This window comes from Gopherus evgoodei, chromosome 6 (assembly GCF_007399415.2).
Source record: "Gopherus evgoodei ecotype Sinaloan lineage chromosome 6, rGopEvg1_v1.p, whole genome shotgun sequence".
NCBI lineage: Eukaryota > Metazoa > Chordata > Testudines > Testudinidae > Gopherus > Gopherus evgoodei.
In genome coordinates, this window is record NC_044327.1 from 86,830,226 (window position 1) to 86,849,529 (window position 19,304).

Genomic DNA, 19,304 nt, shown 5'->3' on the forward strand with positions numbered 1-19,304 from the left:
CTGGAATGTATACCTAGAAGCTTTCGTTACCCTATCTTGAAACTGTTTTCTGATTAAGTGTGGATGGGATAATTTATACATAATTTCAAGAGCTTACATATTTTGAGGCCCTCTCCTTGTTACAGGATATGCATCGAAACTCCCACTGATATCAAAGTAATTGGGATGCATATCCTATGGCAGAGTTGGCAACTGAAACTTCACATTTCTCATCCTTCTGCTTTGAAGTTTAAAGAGAGTGGTGAGCTATAGTTCAGCTTATTGTAAATGTGATAATTTTCCCTGATGTGTGTTTTGAAACATTTTCATTAAATTATATATGGACTTTCATGATAAACCTATTTTGAATGGCTCATAATTTTCTCCAATATCTTACCTTTGACCTGAAACTTTCTAGGTGTGGCCTCAAATTTTTTTTAAAGTTGACGGAAAATCATTTGTAATTTTTTGACTACAAGAACCACTCATTCTGCTTTTTATAAATCCCTTTTTTAATATTTTTTTATTTTAGTCTGGCTGAAATTTTCTATCCTTGTTACTCTGTTTTCCACAGTGTGCATCATGGTATTATCTATGTGCTTCTCAGCTAGAATAGACCTGTGTGGTAACTTCTTCAGTAGACTTTTTTTTTTAAATTGAAATGATCTATGTTGATAGCATTCATTGGGTAATCGACTCCTGGTTCGTATTTAGAAAGAAAGACAAGCAGTTTCCAATATACTTTAGGCCATTTGTGGTACATCATTTCTGCCTACATCATTATGGAGTATTTTACAAATAGTGTTTATTAATTAGATGAGTGTGCACTTGTATTACAATTACATTCCAGAATTATATCTCTGTGTGTGTGTATATACATTTTACTTTGAGCAATTGCAGAAATTTAGCACACTGGTTAATAGTGATTAATATCTTTGTATTTTTTAACGAAATAGAATAATTAATATAATGTTACTATTGTACATTTTTAAAAATCCAAGAAATGTAAGTAACTGAATGAATTTAAATTTCTCCTAGTAATGTAGCTTTTACATTTTTTGACTCAATTGTTAAATACATTATGTTCACGGATTTAATGTGTATTTGTCATATAATAGAATGTTTGAAGCACTTCTGTAGTTAAGAAGGATTCAGTTCAAGCCCCCACCACTACCCCTTTTTCTTTAAAACCATTGACTGCAGGCTGAAACTATCCATGCTTGATTTGACTGAGAGATAATTCATGGACTTTTTGTAAAGTGTGAAATTTAGTTCAACTGTTAGAGTTATCAGAATAAGTCCAAAATAAACGCAAATTACAGATTTTTTGTGTGTGGAAATAGCTCTCAAACAGCTTCATTTTAGAACCTGGAACTGGCCAAATCATAAGTCCATAGAGGAATAATCACATGTCTATTTAGGAAAAGAATATATTTATAATTGATAGAGATATCAGTATTCAAAAATGAGTGTGTGTATCTGTAGTTAATTTTCCTAACATTTGGTGTTGCATGCAAAAAAAAAAAAAAAAAACACTTAAAAATATTTACTAAACATTCTATTTTGACCACTTCCATTTTCACATTGCTTTAGATTATGTAAATGAGAGAACATGTTTTTGCCATTTCACATTTCATGTGCATGGGGGAATAGGGTTTCTCCTCATTGACGTGAATTACGTTTCCTTATCTTAACGGAGCCAGAAAGAAAGATATTTCAGTTCTTCAGTTATAATACAGTGGACTTATGTTCCTATTCATGTATACTGCAGTAGCACCTAGAGATTCCGATCAGGGCCCAGTTATGGCACTGATTCTGAAGACTTTGTCTATCCAGTCTGCTTCAGGAGATGGTTTAGCCCTCTCAGTACCAATAATATATCCTGTACCTAGAAACAATCACTTTTTCTCCTTTGGGTGCTGTGGTGGATAGTGCATATTCACTGTTAGATCATTGACTCCCAGGGTCATTGTCGTTAGCCTGTGCACCATTGGGTTTTATAAGCAATGGAGTTTATGCAGCTAGGATTTCAGTTCACCTTCTAAACAGAAATATATTTATATTGAGACTTCTTCAGCCTTCTGTGGTGACCCTATGTAAGCTTCTTCCTTTGTCTTCTATTCAGTCCTTGGATATTGTGGAGTTGTTGATACGGATTTCTATCTGCTTCATGGTGAGCAGGTGAACACATATATATCAACATCTCCATACCGTCCTTTATAAGAACAGGTGAAACAATATGGACTCCAGTGCCAGTGCATGCAAATGACTCTCAGCTCTTCCTAGCCTACGCAACATATGACAAAATCACTGCCATTGAGCTGGACACGTGCTTAGATGAGATCAGCTCACGAATGAAGAATTTCTGTTTGAAGCAGAACCTGAAAAAGAAGAAGGTTATGTTGGTTAACAGAGGAAAGCATTTTGAAGTTTTTGTAGTCACAGTGCAGACTCTATGGGCTGAAGATGCACAAACACAATTAGTCCAATACACAGTTTAGGTGTGCTTCTAGATTTCTCATTGATGTTAAGCTGTCGTATAGCAGTGTTCATACATAACCTTCTTTTGTGTCTGCCTAGGAGATAACGATCTGTTTTGGTGGATGATGATCTGGTCTCAGTTTTTCATCCTTTTGTAACCCCTCTGGCTATGCTCCAGCAGTAGTATCTCTTCGTGCATCCATTTGTGCACTATATACACTTTGGTACATTCTAGTACAATAAGTAGTCCTCCTCAAGATACCAAAAACAGTAGTAGAATTGATGTTTAAGTCTATTGAAATATCAGATGTATTAGATTGTGAAATCATTTCAAAGGCAGGTGGTGGCAATTGGGGTGAACAAAATATGGAAACCGTGATGGGTTGTTAATGAATTCTTAGTGTTTAAATGTGGTATCTTCTCTAATCACAGTATAATTTTCTATATTATACTGCTTAAAAAAACCTGAAACTTGCAGCATGCCTGTCTTACTCCTGGGGGAATTCTGTGCCAAAAAATTTAAAATTCTATGTACAATACAGTATTTTAAAATTCTGCAAAATCTGCATATTTTATTTATCAAAATATAATAATGCCAGTTTCAATTTTGGTAATTTATTTCAAAATACCTGTCAGCAAGTATGACTGTAACAATATGGACAACAAAAAAGATTCAGGATATTTTAAAAAAAAATTTTACCAATAGATTCCCTACTAGGCATATTAATACAGAGCTTTGAGTAATAATTCATTTAAACTACAATACAGAAATGTAATTCTCGCATCCCTCAGAAGCAGTGCAAAGTTTTCAGGGAGTCGGGGTAATCTAGGACCCCAAGGACAGGGAAGGAGCCTGGGAATGAATCTGGAGAGTAAATGTTGGGTGTGGATGGGAGAAGTATGGAACAGGTTTTTTGCGGGGAGCGTAGGCGATAGTTGGAGAGCCTCCCTCATGCAGACCCTGGATCAATGCTGTCACCCCACTAGCTCCTATGCAGACCCTGTGGGGCCCCTAACCCCACCCCCTTCTTGTCCTCCATTTAAGAATGACTCATTCATTTTGTAATGAGTACCAGTCAAAACAGGTCAAAAAAATGCTCTAGAGCAGCACTAGTCTTTTTTGCATTTTTTCTTATCTAGATCAAAACATTCTGAAAGATGCCCAACTTGCTTGTATTTCAAACACAGTAAAACTCAAAATACCACAAAAAGGCAGTCTCAAAGTATTTTTTATTATGAAAGCCTTTTTATAATATAATATAATATAATATACTTCTGTATTTAAGATTATCTAAATGTTTCCATTCTAACTCCCTGTTTTCAGTGACTGTAACTGAGTTTCTACAGGCTTGGATCTCTACCTAAAAGTGATAATTTCTTTTAAAGTCTGAGAAGAAGAAAAGTTGTTTGGTTTGAGTATGGGATTTGAAAACAATACTTTTTGCTACTTTACACAAAATATAACTATCGTGTGTGTTCATAGATACATACAGAGGTTGGGCCCATTATAACACTAGTCTACAATTTTTGAGAAGTCATCTGCTTCAGAGATAAAATGTGATATTTATTATGTATTTTGATGTGCTGAATTCAAATATGACAATTAAAACAACTGATTGGCTACTGTTTCTAAGATATTCAAGTTTTTACATTTTATGTCTATGTATATTGTGTAGATAGAAGAGTTTTAATCATAAATTGTAAACCTAGGTCTTTTCATATGTTTATGGTTGCTTTACATGATAATATTTCACCTGTCCTGTTTATGTAACACTTTAAAAATCAGCAAAAGGGTTCTATAAATAAAACTTATTCTGAAACAAAAGGCAAAAAACTATTATGTACATAGTTTAGTCCTATTCAGTGTCTACTCGGCGCTTCTTGACTTCTCTTGTATTCATTAAATGGAGCATCTCTTGTCACTGTCCAGCAATAGTCTGCAAGCATTGATGGGCTCCATTTGCCCTGATAGCCTGCCAAGAGATTCCACTGCTGTAGTCTGGAGCCCAACAGCTCTGCCTTACTCTTGGGTAGTTCCAAATCCCTTACAAGGTAATTCAGTTCACCTTATGTTATGAGGTGTGGTTCAGAGGAGGAGGATGGGAGAAAATGTGGGTCCTGTGACATTGATGGTTCAGGATCAGAAGTTTCATCCTCTTCCTCGTCTGACTCAGGTGAGAAGGATTCTGGTGCATCAGGAACCGGCAGTCCTTCTCCGTGGGGTACTGGGCGTATAGCTGATGGAATGTTTGGATAATGCACAGTCCACTTTTTCATCTTCTACACACCTTTCCCAACTGGAGGCACCATGCAGAAGTAACAATTGCTGGTATGATCTGTTGGCTCTCTCCAAATCATTGGCACTGCAAAAGGCATAGATTTCCTTTTCCTGTTCAACCACTGGCGAAGATTTGTTACAGAAGTGTTGCAGCATGTGTGGGGCCCACCTCTTGTCCTGATCTCCAATTTTGCAGCCAAAAGAAAGGTGATAGGCTTTCTTAACCATAGTGGTTATACTGTGCTTTTGTGATGCAAAAGTCACTTCACCACAAACATAGCAGAAGTTGTCTGCACTGTTCACACAAGTACGAGGCATCTCTGCTGACTTTGGCTAAACAGAAATGGGTCCGTTTGCAAAATCAAACACGACAAATAAGAGAGCCCGATGCTGTATGATTTCTAGAGCTAATATAGGGCAATTTGTTCAGCAGAGTGATGTAAGCTTCGTTATGATTGCATCATCCATGACTTCTAGGAATAACATGATGCAATTCATATGTATGACGCAATACCAGCTTCAGATTGCATCATTCATTGTTTTGCCTAAAAAGCAAGTACTGTCCAAACCCAGTCATCAATTTATTCATAGATCCAGTCAAAGATGTATTTTAGTCATTTCTGGTTTAAATTGAGATCCCTTCCCTTTATAACTCACTTATCCTCTGCCATTCCCAAGTCAAGGATCGTATATTCTGACCCAATAGCATATCTTGAAAACTAGAGCCAATCAACAATTTTAAGCATCATTTTTGTTCTCAGTGACCCAGAATTAGTAAAGTTGGACAACATTTATTTCAGAAGCATTTTGGCTGTAGAGCAGTGTAATAGGCACTGTACAAACACGGAAGGGACAGTCCCTGCCCCCAAAGAATTTAGGGCATGTCTACACTGCAATATAAGCCCAGAGTTAATGGGAATTGCATCAGCTGACGCATGTTGGGGAATCCGGGGTTGAGCATCTGCATTGTATTTTAATGCTATCTTAAAACTTTTCTAAACTGTGCTCAAACCTACGGCTCTGGCATTCACACCAAAGTGTGCAGACCTGAGTCAAAGTAACCAAATCCGAGAGTCCCTAGCCTGTGCCCTTCCCTTCCCTGAAATGTGGCCACTTTATCTCTCAGGATTGTGGTGCACTATGGGAAAGCTTTACTGCCTGCCCTGTCCTTGACCAGAAGCACTTCACTTTGTGAAAGTCTTGATCAGTTCATTCTCCATTGCAAACCCGGGAGGCTCTCTAATAGTGTGCTTGCAGATCAGTGATCAGACAAGAATGGGTTAATGCTGACCTGAGCTGCTGCAGTTTGCAAAGGTGGTGAGGGTGGCTTCCATTTTCAATAGAATGGGTGGCACATTGTTAGGATAGAGAGGAATAAGGAAGTTGTCCATGGAATTGTGGGATACTTCTGGCAGACTCCCAGGACCCAAGTCAAGCTGGTTTTCGTCTACCTTGTAAAGCAATAGGTCTTAGTTCTTCTTCGAGTGATTGCTCATATCCATTCCAGTTAGGTGTACGCGCCGCGCGTGCACATTCGTCGGAAAACTTTTACCCTAGCAACTCAGTGGGCCGGCAGGTCGCCCCCTAGAGTGGCGCCACCATGGCGCTCCATATATACTCCTGCCGGCCCACCCGCTCCTCAGTTCCTTCTTACCGCCCGTGTCGGTCGTTGGAACAGTGGAGCGCGGCTTAGCTGACCTCCACTTCCCTAGCTACTCGTTTTCTCGTATATAATTATGCAGTTATAACCCTTTTATATATATATTTGTATGGTTATACGTGTTTTCTTTGCTAACATGGTTAGTTTAGTTAGCGGGGTTCAGGAAGTAGCCCCTTCCATGAGCCCAGTGCCGGAGCCATGCATGGCTCACCGGGTTTTAAAAGGGGCCCGGCCTGCCAGAAGCCGCGGCCGAAGAGAGATCTACATGACTCCTGTTTGAAGTGCCTCAGGGAATCACACTTGACAGATAAGTGCCCCATTTGCAAGGCTTTTAAGCCGAGAACAAAAAGGTGCGGGACTTTCACTTACCCCTCCACCTTGGGCGCCGAGCGATGTTCAAGCGGCGGGCAGAAGCGCCTCCTCGGCACCGGACCCCGCCGGTACTACCAAGGCCTTTTGGCACCGACCGTCGCCGGCACCGATGTCGACTCGGCACCGCTCCCTTCTTCCGAGGTCGAGAGAGCCTACGATTCCTGCTGGTGCCTGGCGGCTCCCCGGCACGCGCCGTGGTTGAGCCCCCTGCTCCCGCTGCTTCCGTGCCACCTGCATCGCAGCCAGAGAGCTCGCCTAAGTTGCGTTACCCGGCACCGACACCTGCAGAGGCACCGATGACTTCGGCTCCGTCGATTCCAGTCCCCCAGGACCACTGAATCCGGTGCCTGGCAGCTCCCCGGCTCGCGCCGTGGTAGAGCTTACTGCTCCTGCTGCTTCTGCGCCAACTGCACCACAGCTAGAGAGCTCGTCTAAGATGGCTCGCCCGGCACCGACGACGTCGGCACCGTCGATCCCGGTCCCACGAGGGCCATAGAATCCGGTGCCTGACGGCTCCCCGGCGCGCGCCGTGGTTGAGCGTATTGCTCCTGCTGCTTCCGTGCCAGCGGCACCGCAGCCAGAGAGCTCGTCTAAGTCGGATCGCCCGGCACCGGCACCTGCTGCGGCACCGATGACGTCGGCACCGTCGATCCCGGTCCCACAAGGGCCGTAGAATCCGGTGCCTGACGGCTCCCTGGCACGTGCCGTGGTTGAGCTACTGCTCCTGCTGCTTCCGTGCCAACGGCACCGCAGCCAGAGAGCTCGTCTACGTCGGATCGCCCGGCACCGACACCTGCTGCGGCACCGATGACGTCGGCACCGTCGATCCCCGGTCCCGCAAGGGCCGTAGAATCCGGTGCCTGACGGCTCCCCGGCACGCGCCGTGGTCGAGCTAATGCTCCGGCTGCTTCCGTGCCAACGGCACCGCAGCCAGAGGGCTAGTCTAAGTTGGATCGCCCGGCACCGACACCTGCTACGGCACCGATGACGTCGGCACCGTCGATCCCGGTCCCGCAAGGGCCGTAGAATCCGGTGCCTGACGGCTCCCCGGCACGCGCCGTGGTTGAGCTCCTGCTCCGGCTGCTTCCATGCCAACGGCACCGCAGCCAGAGGGCTAGTCTAAGTCGGATTGCCTGGCACTGACGCCTCTGAGGCACCGACAACATCGGCACCGTCGATTCCAGTCCCACAAGGGCTATCGAATCCGGTGCCCGACGGCTCCCCGGCACGCGCCGTGGTTGAGCGTATTACTCCCGCTGCTTCAGTGCTGACGGCACCGCAGCCAGACAGCTTATCTAACTCGGATCGCCCGGCACCGACACCTACCGAAGCTCTGATGACCCCGGTACCGTGGATCCCGGTCCCACGTGGGCCGTCGAATCCGGTGCCTGACGGCTCCCCAGTACGCACTGTGGTTGAGCCTGCTGTTCCCTTCACGCCGGAGATGTTACCAACGGCGAGGGCTCTCAGTGCCATGACAGAGTCAGTGCTGCCTGACCCGGGCACCGCCGGTACGGGTAATACAGTCTCTTCAGGGGACTGTCCCCTGTCAGCACAGCAGAGCGGCACCGTTCATGATCACGGTCCCGCAGACACTCCAAGTCCTGTCGGCACGCCGGACACCACTGGCAGTCCCGGTGCTGTTTTCCTCGGTACTGGTCACACTCGCTGCACCGGTCGGTATCCCGTTCGCCGACCCGCTATCGGCACCGTTCCGACCTCTGGCACCGGGGCAGGTACCTTGACTCCTGTAGCCCTTCTCCGAGCCTCGAGATCTCGGTCGACCTCCCGACACCGTTCTGGTTGCGGGTCTGGATCTCGTTCCAGGTACCGATACGCCTCCCGATGCCGGTCCCCAGTGCCGAGTTGGGCAAGGTCCGAGTGAGTCAGAGACTCTGCCTGTGCCTTCTTTTAGTACCTCCATGGCCGTCCGGACGCGCATCCGTGCCATCCCATATGCGCAGATTTTATGCTCAGGACCACGATCCTGATATGATGGCCAGCGGGCGCCAGCCCGAAGCAGAAAGAGGCTTGGCGAATGAACAGGCTTGGCCGCCAGGTGTACTCTGCAGGGGCCCTGCAGCTCGGGGTAGCAAAGCAACAAGCCTTGCTTAGCTGCGATAATTATAGCACCTGAGTGAAGGAGTTTCTCCCTCAAAACTTCCACCTGGAGTTCGCTGCCGTCTTGGAGGACGGGGGGAAAGAAGGTTCCCAGAGCGTCCCTCCAGGCCTCGTTGGACGCAGCAGACTCTGCGGCCAGCACTCTGGCCTTGAGTGTCGCCGTGAGGTGCATTTCATGGCTTCAGGGTTTAAACCTCCGGCCGGAGCTGCGGTATGCCATTCAGGATTTACCCTTTGTTGGTAAAGGCATCTTCGCGGCAGAGACAGCCCCAGACAGCGAAGTCTGGTGGGCAATAGGGTCCTAATGCGTCTCAGCATGTATACGCCTGCGACCAAACGCAGGCCTTTCTGGCCCCAGCCGCCATACTCTGTGCCTAGCCAGAGGCAGAACTCTGGCAAACGGCAGGGCCAAGGTGGTCGCAGACGAACGTCCGGACCCCTAAAGAGCCAAAGTCAAGGTCCCTCGCAATTACCACTGGGACCAAAGACGGACCTTCCAAGGTTCACCTGAGGGCGGTGTACCAGTCGCAGGACGGGATCCCGATCCCGCTTTCTCCTGGCATGGCCCCAGTTATTTTCAGATCGCTGGGTCCTGCGCACGATGGAGCATAGGTACCACCTTTAATTTGCTCCAGCCCTGTCCCACTTCAGCGGACGAAAGGGGTAAGGGGTTTTACCCCCGTTATGCCCTAGTCCCCCACTCGAACACAGGTCTCAGACCTTCTTGGTCCTGCACGGACTCAACCGGGTTAGGATAAGGTTGGAGTTCGGCATGGTATCCCTGGGAACCATTATTCCATCCTTGCCTCCTGGGGGCTACTGTGCCGCCCTGGATATGAAGGACGCGTACTTTCGCAATGCCATCTTCCCTCCGCACGGGAGATGCCTCCGCTCTATAGCCGACAGTCAATACTCCCGGTTTACGGCCATAGTCGCCGCCTACCGTCGCTGCTGTCGGATATGCGTTTTTCCGTATCTGGACGATTCGCTTATCCGCGGAGACTCTGAGACACAAACCACTCAGCGCGTGGGCATCGCCACGGTCTTATTCACAGGTCAAGGCCTGCTGTTTATTATAGAGCAATCCACTCTGGTCCCCACGCAGAGGTTGGGCTCCCTAGGGGCTATCCTGGTCTCCTACCTAGCCGGAGCCTGCTTATCGCAACTGAGATTTTAGGCGATGGCAACAATCGTCTGAGGTCTGAAGGCTTTCCCAACGACCTCAGCTCGTTCTTGTCTCAGTCTCCTGGGTCCATGGCTGCCCGCAAGTTTGTAACCAAACACGCCAAGCTCCGCCTCCGTCCTCTCCAAGTCCGGCTCACTGCCCCTGACGGCGGACGCCTCATCTCTCTGCTCGAGTGCTCATGGTCACCTCTGAGCTTAAGGCCTTTGGTCTTCTAGGGAGCTGGCATTCCTCATCAATGCCCCAAAAATTGAGAGTAGTCCGCCTGGCATGCCAGGGGTTCCAGCGGCAGCTGCGAGGTCGTTGTATCTCGGTGTTTACAGCCAACACAACGACCAGGTGCTTCATAAGTATTCAGGGGGGACATAGTCCCCCCCCTTTTTTTTTGTCAGGAGGCCATCCATTTCCGGGTCTTTGGCATGGCCCACTCGATGGAGCTGGCGACGTCCTTTCTCCCAGGCGTTTGGAACGTCCTAACTCTTTGCCTCAGCAGGTCTTTCCTGCCTTACGAGTGATCACTCTGCCCCATGTGAGGCGTCCCGCTTTCCGGAAGTGGAGATGTTTCCTCACACAGACCTGTTCGCTCACCGCGAGAGCAGGAAATGCCAGGTGTTCTGCTCCTTCCAAGATCTCTCCTCGGAATCGATCTTGGACGCATTCCTGATGCCGTGGAAAGGCCAACTGCATTATGCCTTCCCACTGTTCCCACTGGTTCATTAGGTCCTGCTCAAACTCCGCAGGGGCAGAGCGTGCATCATCATGATCACTCCAGAATGGTCCAGGCAGCGCTGACATACCACGTTACTCGGCCTGTCAGCCCAGACCTCATCACTCAGGGCAACGACAGGCTTCGTCACTCGGACCTGCAGCCTCTTCGCCTCACGGTGGCTGCTGCGTACCTGAGTCGGGGTGACAGGCAGCCTTCCACCTGGTCAACGTACCGGGCCAGGTGGAAGCGTTTCTTTTACAGCTGCAATACGCTCGATCTTGCTCCTGCTGAGGTCTCGATCCCCTCTATTTGGCCTGCCTCTGGCCTTCAGCGGCAGGACCTGGCGGTATCAGCGCTGAGGATACACTCGGCAGCCATCTCTACCTTCCAGCAGGCTGAGATGGACGTTCCGTGTTCTCACGCTCTATGGGTTCGAGGTCCCTCAAGGGCTTGGAGCGCTTGCACCCTCGGGTGCGCCGCCCAGCCCCGACCTGGGACCTCAACCTAGTCTCGGCCAGACGGGTCTCTGATATCAGAGCTCTTACGGGGGTTCCGCCGTACACTAGTTTTCACAATGACAAGGTGCAGTTATGACCGCACCCGGCTTTCCTCCCTAAGGTGGTTTTGGCTTTTCATGTTACCCACAGTTCAACGCAATGGGCACAACCGTTGCACTCCTTGGACATCTGTGGAGTGCTCGCATTATATTGTGCTGACAGAACCATTTCCTAAGGTGCCCCTGCTCTATCCCGGTAGCGGGCCAAAGGGAGGGCTTGCTTGTTTTCCTCTCAGAGGATCTCATCTGGGGTGATGGCGGACATCCCCACTTGTTATGATTTGGCTCATATTTCCCCAAGCCACATCAACGTGCATTCTACCAGGGCTCAGGCTTCATCTGCCGCCTTGCTGGCTCGTGTTTCTACCCACGAGATCTGTCGCGAAGCTCCATTGGTCCTCGGTCCATACCTTTGCTTCGCAGTATGCCCTGGTTCAGCAGTCAAGAGAGGCTGTAGCCTCTGGCTCAGCAGTTTTATTCTGCCACATTTCACTCCGACCCCACCGCCTTTGTAAGGCTTGGGATTCACCTAACTGGAATGGATATGAGCAATCACTCGAAGAAGAAAAGACGGTTACTCACCTTTGTAACTGTTGTTCTTCGAGATGTGTTGCTCATATCCATTCCACACCCGCCCTCCTTCCCCACTGTCGGAGTAGCCGGCAAGAAGGAACTGAGGAGCGGGTGGGCCGGCAGGAGTATATATGGAGCGCCATGGTGGCGCCACTCTAGGGGGCGACCTGCCGGCCCACTGAGTTGCTAGGGTAAAAGTTTTCCGACGAATGTGCACGCGCGGCGCGTACACCTAACTGGAATGGATATGAGCAACACATCTCGAAGAACAACAGTTACAAAGGTGAGTAACCGTCTTATCCTGGGTCCTGGCTTAATTAGAGCTTGGACCCTTCAGCCCTGCAGAGTCCTGGGACCTGTGGTACCTGGGGTCTGTGCCCTGGATAGCAGTGTTAGATGCAAGGAGGATGGTCTCAAGCACAGGCTTCTATTGCAGCGTGTATATATACCCTCAGTGTCCAGGACAGTGAACACCATTATTAAAACGATACTGACCACTTGAAATCTATATTCTGTTTCAAACAATGAGTTACAGATAATTTAAGTATTGCACCTGCCCTGATGCCATCTGGTGTTCGTCATGTTTACAATCTTTTCTCTATTTTTAAAAATATTTTTCTCTCTGCTCTTGCAGTATAAACCCAAACAAAACTATTTGCCATCAAAATAATTGACTCTACAGCAGTCAAAATAATTGACTCTTCAGGAGAGCCAATTACAAAAAAGGAGCTATCAAATGCACAAAATAAAGTTGAAAAAATAGAGAAGAATAAACTTGGTTAAAACAGATTTGTATTCCACTGCAGTGCTGGAGCCATGTCTGTCTTTCCCATTGTGACTTTTCTTTGCATTTCTCTTTTCTCATTTAAAAAACATTAAAAACTTAATATTAATATAATATGCTTGCAAATTTGAATATACAGTCAATGAAAGGTAAAAGATTAGGTGTCCTAAACACAATGTGAACTTAGCTACTTTGAATGTAACATATATTAAGTTGTACTTGCAATATTCTTATTGGTAGTCACACACATTCTGTATGGATCTTGACCATGTAATGTTGCCCTGATATATGAATATTCAATTTTGAAACCTTACTATCATATTAATTTTTTAATTATATGTTCATCATTATATGTGTATGGTTGTGCAACTTAACTGATCACAATGCAGTTGGGGTGTCTGAGTTGTAAACTGCGTCTTAACAAGACTATCCAGAGTTAGGTATCATCGTTATCTCACCTACATTGTCTCTCTACTACTCTGAGACCAATACAGCTACAACAACACTGTAAACTAAACTATCCAGTCTGTTTGGAAGAAAAAGATGCCACTTTCAAAACACTTCAGAAAATGTCTTTTAAAACTTTAAAACTAATAGCTAAGTTAGATTAATATTAATTTTCAATGTTCTTCCTTTAAGGCCTTATCGAATTTGAAGAATGCAACACAGCTAGTGCCGTTGAAGGTGAGTTCCTGCAGTAAAGTTGTTGCATAATTTCTTAAATGTCTGCTTTAAGTGTATCTGTATAGATAGATATTTTTTTAAATGATGTGTGTGTCAATTGAAAAATGAAACCCCAGGTATGAAGGGTATTCAACACGGTAATAAAACTACAAGGAGTCCGGTGGCACCTTAAAGACTAAAGATGGATCTGAAGAAGTGAGGTTTTTTACCCACAAAAGCTTATGCCCAAATAAATTTGTTAGTCTATAAGGTACCACCGGGCTCCTTGTTGTTTTTGTGGATACAGACTAACGTGGCTACCTCCTGATACTTGATATTAAATAAAACTATTACTCTACATTTAAATCATTTGAAAGGCTAATAAGTAATTGATATTTTTGAGTAATGCATTATTTGTTTTAAACTGACATTCAAGAAAACATCCAATACCACTATTTTACAGTCTTACTATACAATTGCCAAGGGATCAAAATGTTTCTCATAAACAGCTGCACTTTCATCCATAACCATTTGGTTGTGATCCCTGATCTGGCCCTCTATTTCTAGAATATTGGACCTCAAATGATTGGAAAATTTACAAGTATTAAAGTAAGTGGACAAACTACAATGGAAGGACAGTTGATCAGGGAAGCACCATTTTGAGAACTATAGTCTCACACTATAGCAGTAATGGTTTTTAGTTTGATAAGGGACAAGAAAGCGAGTGCTTTCTGAAATAGACTAGAAGGAAAATGAATATCAGATCACACATTGAAGAATTATTATTTCTCCTGAGGGGAGGGATTCCATCAGTCTGCCTCCTTTTTATTTTATAATTGGCTGAATTGTAGCTTCCTGATTAAAAGAACTCTAATTTTCTCAGCCAGAAAATTTCCAGGGCTGGGGAAATCCCTCTGCTGAATCCATGCACCTAATGTGCTACTAGTAAGGGGAACATTGTCATTTTGTAATGTTGTTTTCAAACTGGCAGAACAGTTGTTGACTTATTGTTCCAGATATCCAGATTATAAAACTGCCTTCCTAAAAACACAGCTTGCTTCAATTAAGAGGATATTTAGGAAGACTGGAATAAAAGGCATAGTTTTGCATCCTACCTAGCTGTTTGTGAAGGCATATAGTCAGTCCGATATTTTCAGATCTGTGGAAGTAGTAGTCAGATATGCTTCAGCATAAATCCAGGAGAGGAGTAGATACGGCAATGAGTCTGATATGGTGTCTGATTGAAACTAATTTTGACTCCACTAATTTAGTTCTAGATTTGCCATGGAAGTTAGACTGGTTTTCCTCCTGGACTAGTTACTAGGGTTTGGGCAGTTGAATATGCTAGGTGGTCTGTGGTATTGCCCATTCCATGCTTGTGATCCTTTATTAATACAATATAGAAAACTACAATAAGACTCAGTGGTGTGTCTTCTTATTTTATAGTGCTTTTCTTTGTAGAGGAATCTTCATGACATTTAATGCTGCATTGTTAGTTTTACCCATTCTCTCTGAAATGTCCACCGTCTTGCATTGGTGTAAATAATAAGATTATGGATTCACTGAGCAGTATCCATCAAATTAACTGTAAATCTTAAATAACCTCTCCCCCAAATTAGTGGGGAGAGGGAATCAAAAAACAAATCTGAGCCATTTAAAAAAATCCATTTATTGAAAATAAAGTGTTGAATATGGACATAAATGTTATACAAAGAATTGTGTTCATAAATGTATTATCTATATTGTTCAATACAAAGTCATCTTGGTGGTCTTCTAATGATAAACATTTGTTCTGTAGGGATCAAACCAAGGAAAAGAAAGGCATTTGGTTTATCAGGAATAATTAAGAAAGAAAAAGATGCAGAATCTGTGTAAGTAGATTTCAAACCCAGAGCATTCAGTCCTACATGAAAATGGAACAACGTAATTGTGAAGATAAATATTTAGCCAATGTTTTTGACCAGAAATAATTTTACTAAAGATGTTTAAAGGCACACCATTAACTTGAAAAGGATCTTTTTCTCTGAAAAATGTGTTCCTCTTTTAGATGCAAGTAACACACCTAGGGTTACTGTAACTGAAAGAAGTTAGTGGGGAAAAGATTTTGTTTTGTTTATTTTGTGCGTTTGACAGTACTTTGTGTTTCATTGTGTGCTCTGCATAGGTAGTTAGACATCTTTGTCCTACAAATCATTAAGCACCTAAGTAACTTTACTCACTAGAGTAGTTCCAAATAAGTCAATGATTCTACACACGTGAGTAAAGTTGTGTGTGTGCCTCAGTGTTTGCAGGATCAGAGCCTTAGTTTCTCTCTTTCTGAAAAGACTCTTATAAGCAACAAGAGAAGAGCAGAATAACCTTTAACCACTTTTTTCAAGGGAATTGTTTCCTCAATATGAGGAATTAAAGGATGTTCTATCAGAAAGTGCATTTTAAAAAAATTCAAGTTGGCGATATCCCTTTAAGTATGAGATAATTATGACTCATACATTTCAAAGTGTTTGGCATGTGAAGTTTCTAGAAGCATAGAAAAATAAGATTTTATTTTGGAATGAGACAAGGAATTTCCTTTTTAAAAAAAATTGAATTCATAAATATTTGCTGTGTGCTTATAAGCAAAAAACCCCAAGCCTTTTTAGACCAAAATTCTGTACAGTTTAAAAAAGGTTGACAGGGCAAGTAGATGAAAACTTTATGTACAACCAGACATAATATGTAAAATTGTTGCCTTCCTTTCATCTACTTTCTTGTGAAGTAGCCATTTTGATTCCATTTAGCTTTCTTATGTGAATGGGGTTACCTAGGTTCTGTAGTTATTAACCCTCCTTGAATTTTTTGCCAACAGAATTATATTTTGACATTTAACTATGGTTTATTACTTAAACTAATCTCAGATTCCATGTTACTCAATTGTTAAGTTAGCTTGTTCTGAAACCAGGAATCTCATTTCCTTGGGGAAAAAAAAACAATGAGGAGTCCTTGTGGCACATTAGAGACTAACAAATTTATTTGGGCATAAGTTTTTGTGGGCTATAACCCACTTCTTCAGATGCATGGAGTGGAAAATGCAGTAAACAGGTATAAATATGCAGCACATGAAAAGATGAGAATTGCCTTACCAAGTGGGTGTCAGTACTAACGAGGCCAATTCAATTAGGGTGGATGTGGCCATTCTCAACAGTTCATAGAATCATAGAATATCAGGGTTGGAAGGAACCTCAGGAAGTCATCTAGTCCAACCCCCTGCTCAAAGCAGGACCGATTCCCAACTAAATCATCCCAGCCACGGCTTTGTCAAGCTTGACCTTAAAAACCTCTTAAGGAAGGAGATTCCACAACCTCCCTAGGTAACCTGTTCCAGTGCTTCACCACTCCTTGAGTGAAAAAGTTTTTCCTAATCTCCAAGCTAAACCTCCCCCACTGCAACTTGAGACTGTTACTCCTTGTTCTGTCATCAGGTACCACTGAGAACAGTCTAGATCCATCCTCTTTGGAACCCTCTTTCAGGTAGTTGAAAGCAGCTATCAAATCCCCTCTCATTCTTCTCTTCTGCAGACTAAACAATCCCAGTTCCCTCAGCCTCTGCTCATAAGTCATGTGCTCCAGCCCCCTAATCATTTTTGTTGCCCTCCGCTGGACTCTTTCCAATTTTTCCACATCCTTCTTGTAGTTGACAAGAAGGGGTGAATATCAACAGAGGGAAAATTATTTTTGTAATGACCCAGCCACTTCCAGTCTTTATTCAGGCCTAATTTGATGGTGAACAGTCTTCCTATCTGAGTAGGGTGACCAGACAGCAAGTGTAAAAAATCGGGACGGGGGTGGGGTGTAATAGCAGCCTATATAAGAAAAAGACCCAAAAATCAGGACTGTTCCTATGGGTACATCTACACTACCCGCCAATCCAGATCGATTTATCGGGGTTTGATTTATCTTGTCTCGTCTAGACGCAATAAATCGATCCCTGAATGCGCTCCCCGTCGACTCCGAAACTCCACTGCTGCAAGACCTGGGAGATGGGTTGGAAACAGGAGAGAGCACGGGCTATAATGGCAGAGAGAAAGGAGGGTCAGGGCAAAGCTGGGAGGCAAGATCAAACCAGTATCTTAGATGCCTATATACAAATGCAAGAAGTATGGGTAATAAGCAGGAAGAACTGGAAGTGCTAATAAATAAATACAACTATGACATTGTTGGCATTACTGAAACTTGGTGGGATAATACACACGACTGGAATGTTGGTGTGGATGGGTATAGTTTGCTCAGGAAGGATAGAGAGGGAAAAAAGGGAGGAGGTGTTGCCTTATATATTAAAAATGTACACACTTGGACTGAGGTAGAGATGGACATAGGAGACGGGAGTGTTGAGAGTCTCTGGGTTAGGCTAAAAGGGGTAAAAAACACGGGTGATGTTTTGCTGGGAGTCTACTACAGGCCACCTAATCAGGTGGAAGAGGTGGATGAGGCTTTTTTCAAACAACTAACAAAATCACCCAAAGTCCAAGATTTGGTGGTGATGGAGGACTTCAACTATCCAGATATATGTTGGGAAAATAACACCGCGAGGCACAGACTATCCAATAAGTTCCTGGACTGCATTGCAGACAAGCTTTTATTTCAGAAAGTTGAAAAAGCTACTAGGGGGGAAGCTGTTCTAGACTTGATTTTAACAAATAGGGAAGAACTTTTTGAGAATTTGAAAGTAAAAGGAAGCTTGGGTGAAAGTGATCATGAAATAATAGAGTTTGCAATTCTAAGGAAGGGTAGAAGGGAGTACAGCAAAATGGAGACAATGGATTTCAGGAAGGCGGATTTTGGTAAGCTCAGAGAGCTGATAGGTAAGGTCCCATGGGAATCAAGACTGAGGGGAAAAACAACTGAGGAGAGTTGGCAGTTTTTCAAAGGGACTCTATTAAAGGCCCAAAAAGCAAGCTATTCCGATGATTAGGAAAGATAGAAAATGTGGCAAAAGACCACCTTGGCTTAACCACGAGATCTTGCGTGACCTACAAAATAAAAAGGCGTCATATAAAAAATGGAAACTAGGTCAGATTACAAAGGACGAATATAGGCAAATAACACAGGAATGCAGAGGCAAGAATAGAAAGGCAAAGGCACAAAATGAGCTTACTAGCTATGGGAATAAAGGGAAACAAGAAGACTTTTTATCAATACATTAGAAGCAAGAGGAAGACCAAGGACAGGGTAGGCCCACTGCTCAGTGAGGAGGGGGAAACAGTAACGGGAGACTTGGAAATGGCAGAGATGCTTAATGACTTCTTTGTTTCAGTCTTCACTGAGAAGTCTGAAGGAATGTCAAATATAGTGAATGCTTACGGGAAGAGGGTAGGTTTAGAAGATAAAATTAAAAAAGAGCAAGTAAAAAATCACTTAGAAAAGTTAGATGCCTGCAAGTCACCAGGGCCTGATGAAATGCATCCTAGAATACTCAAGGAGTTAATAGAGGAGGTATCTGAGCCTCTAGCTATTGTCTTTGGGAAATCATGGGAGACGGGGGAGATTCCAGAAGACTGGAAGGGGGCAAATATAGTGCCCATCTATAAAAAGGGAAATAAAAACAACCCAGGAAACTACAGACCAGTTAGTTTAACTTCTGTGCCAGGGAAGATAATGGAGCAGGTAATTAAAGAAATCATCTGCAAACACTTGGAAGGTGGTAAGGTGATAGGGAATAGCCAGCATGGATTTGTAAAGAACAAATCGTGTCAAACTAATCTGATAGCATTCTTTGATAGGATAACGAGCCTTGTGGATAAGGGAGAAGCGGTGGATGTGATATACCTAGACTTTAGTAAGGCATTTGATACGGTCTCACATGATATTCTTATAGATAAACTAGGAAAGTACAATTTAGATGGGGCTACTATAAGGTGGGTGCATAACTGGCTGGATAACCGTACTCAGAGAGTAGTTATTATTGGCTC

General features: G+C 44.2%; 1 protein-coding gene across 6 annotated transcripts in view; it reads left to right on the forward strand.

Moving 5' to 3' along the window:
- Positions 1-19,304, forward strand: part of FCHO2 (FCH and mu domain containing endocytic adaptor 2) — a 245,273-nt gene that overhangs the window by 130,105 nt on the left and 95,864 nt on the right. For all 6 annotated transcript variants that reach the window (XM_030567793.1, XM_030567794.1, XM_030567796.1 and 3 more), the window contains exons 9-10: positions 13,336-13,380; positions 15,158-15,230. In XM_030567793.1, coding sequence (XP_030423653.1) covers positions 13,336-13,380; positions 15,158-15,230 — 118 coding nt within the window. The remainder of the gene's footprint in view (positions 1-13,335; positions 13,381-15,157; positions 15,231-19,304) is intronic.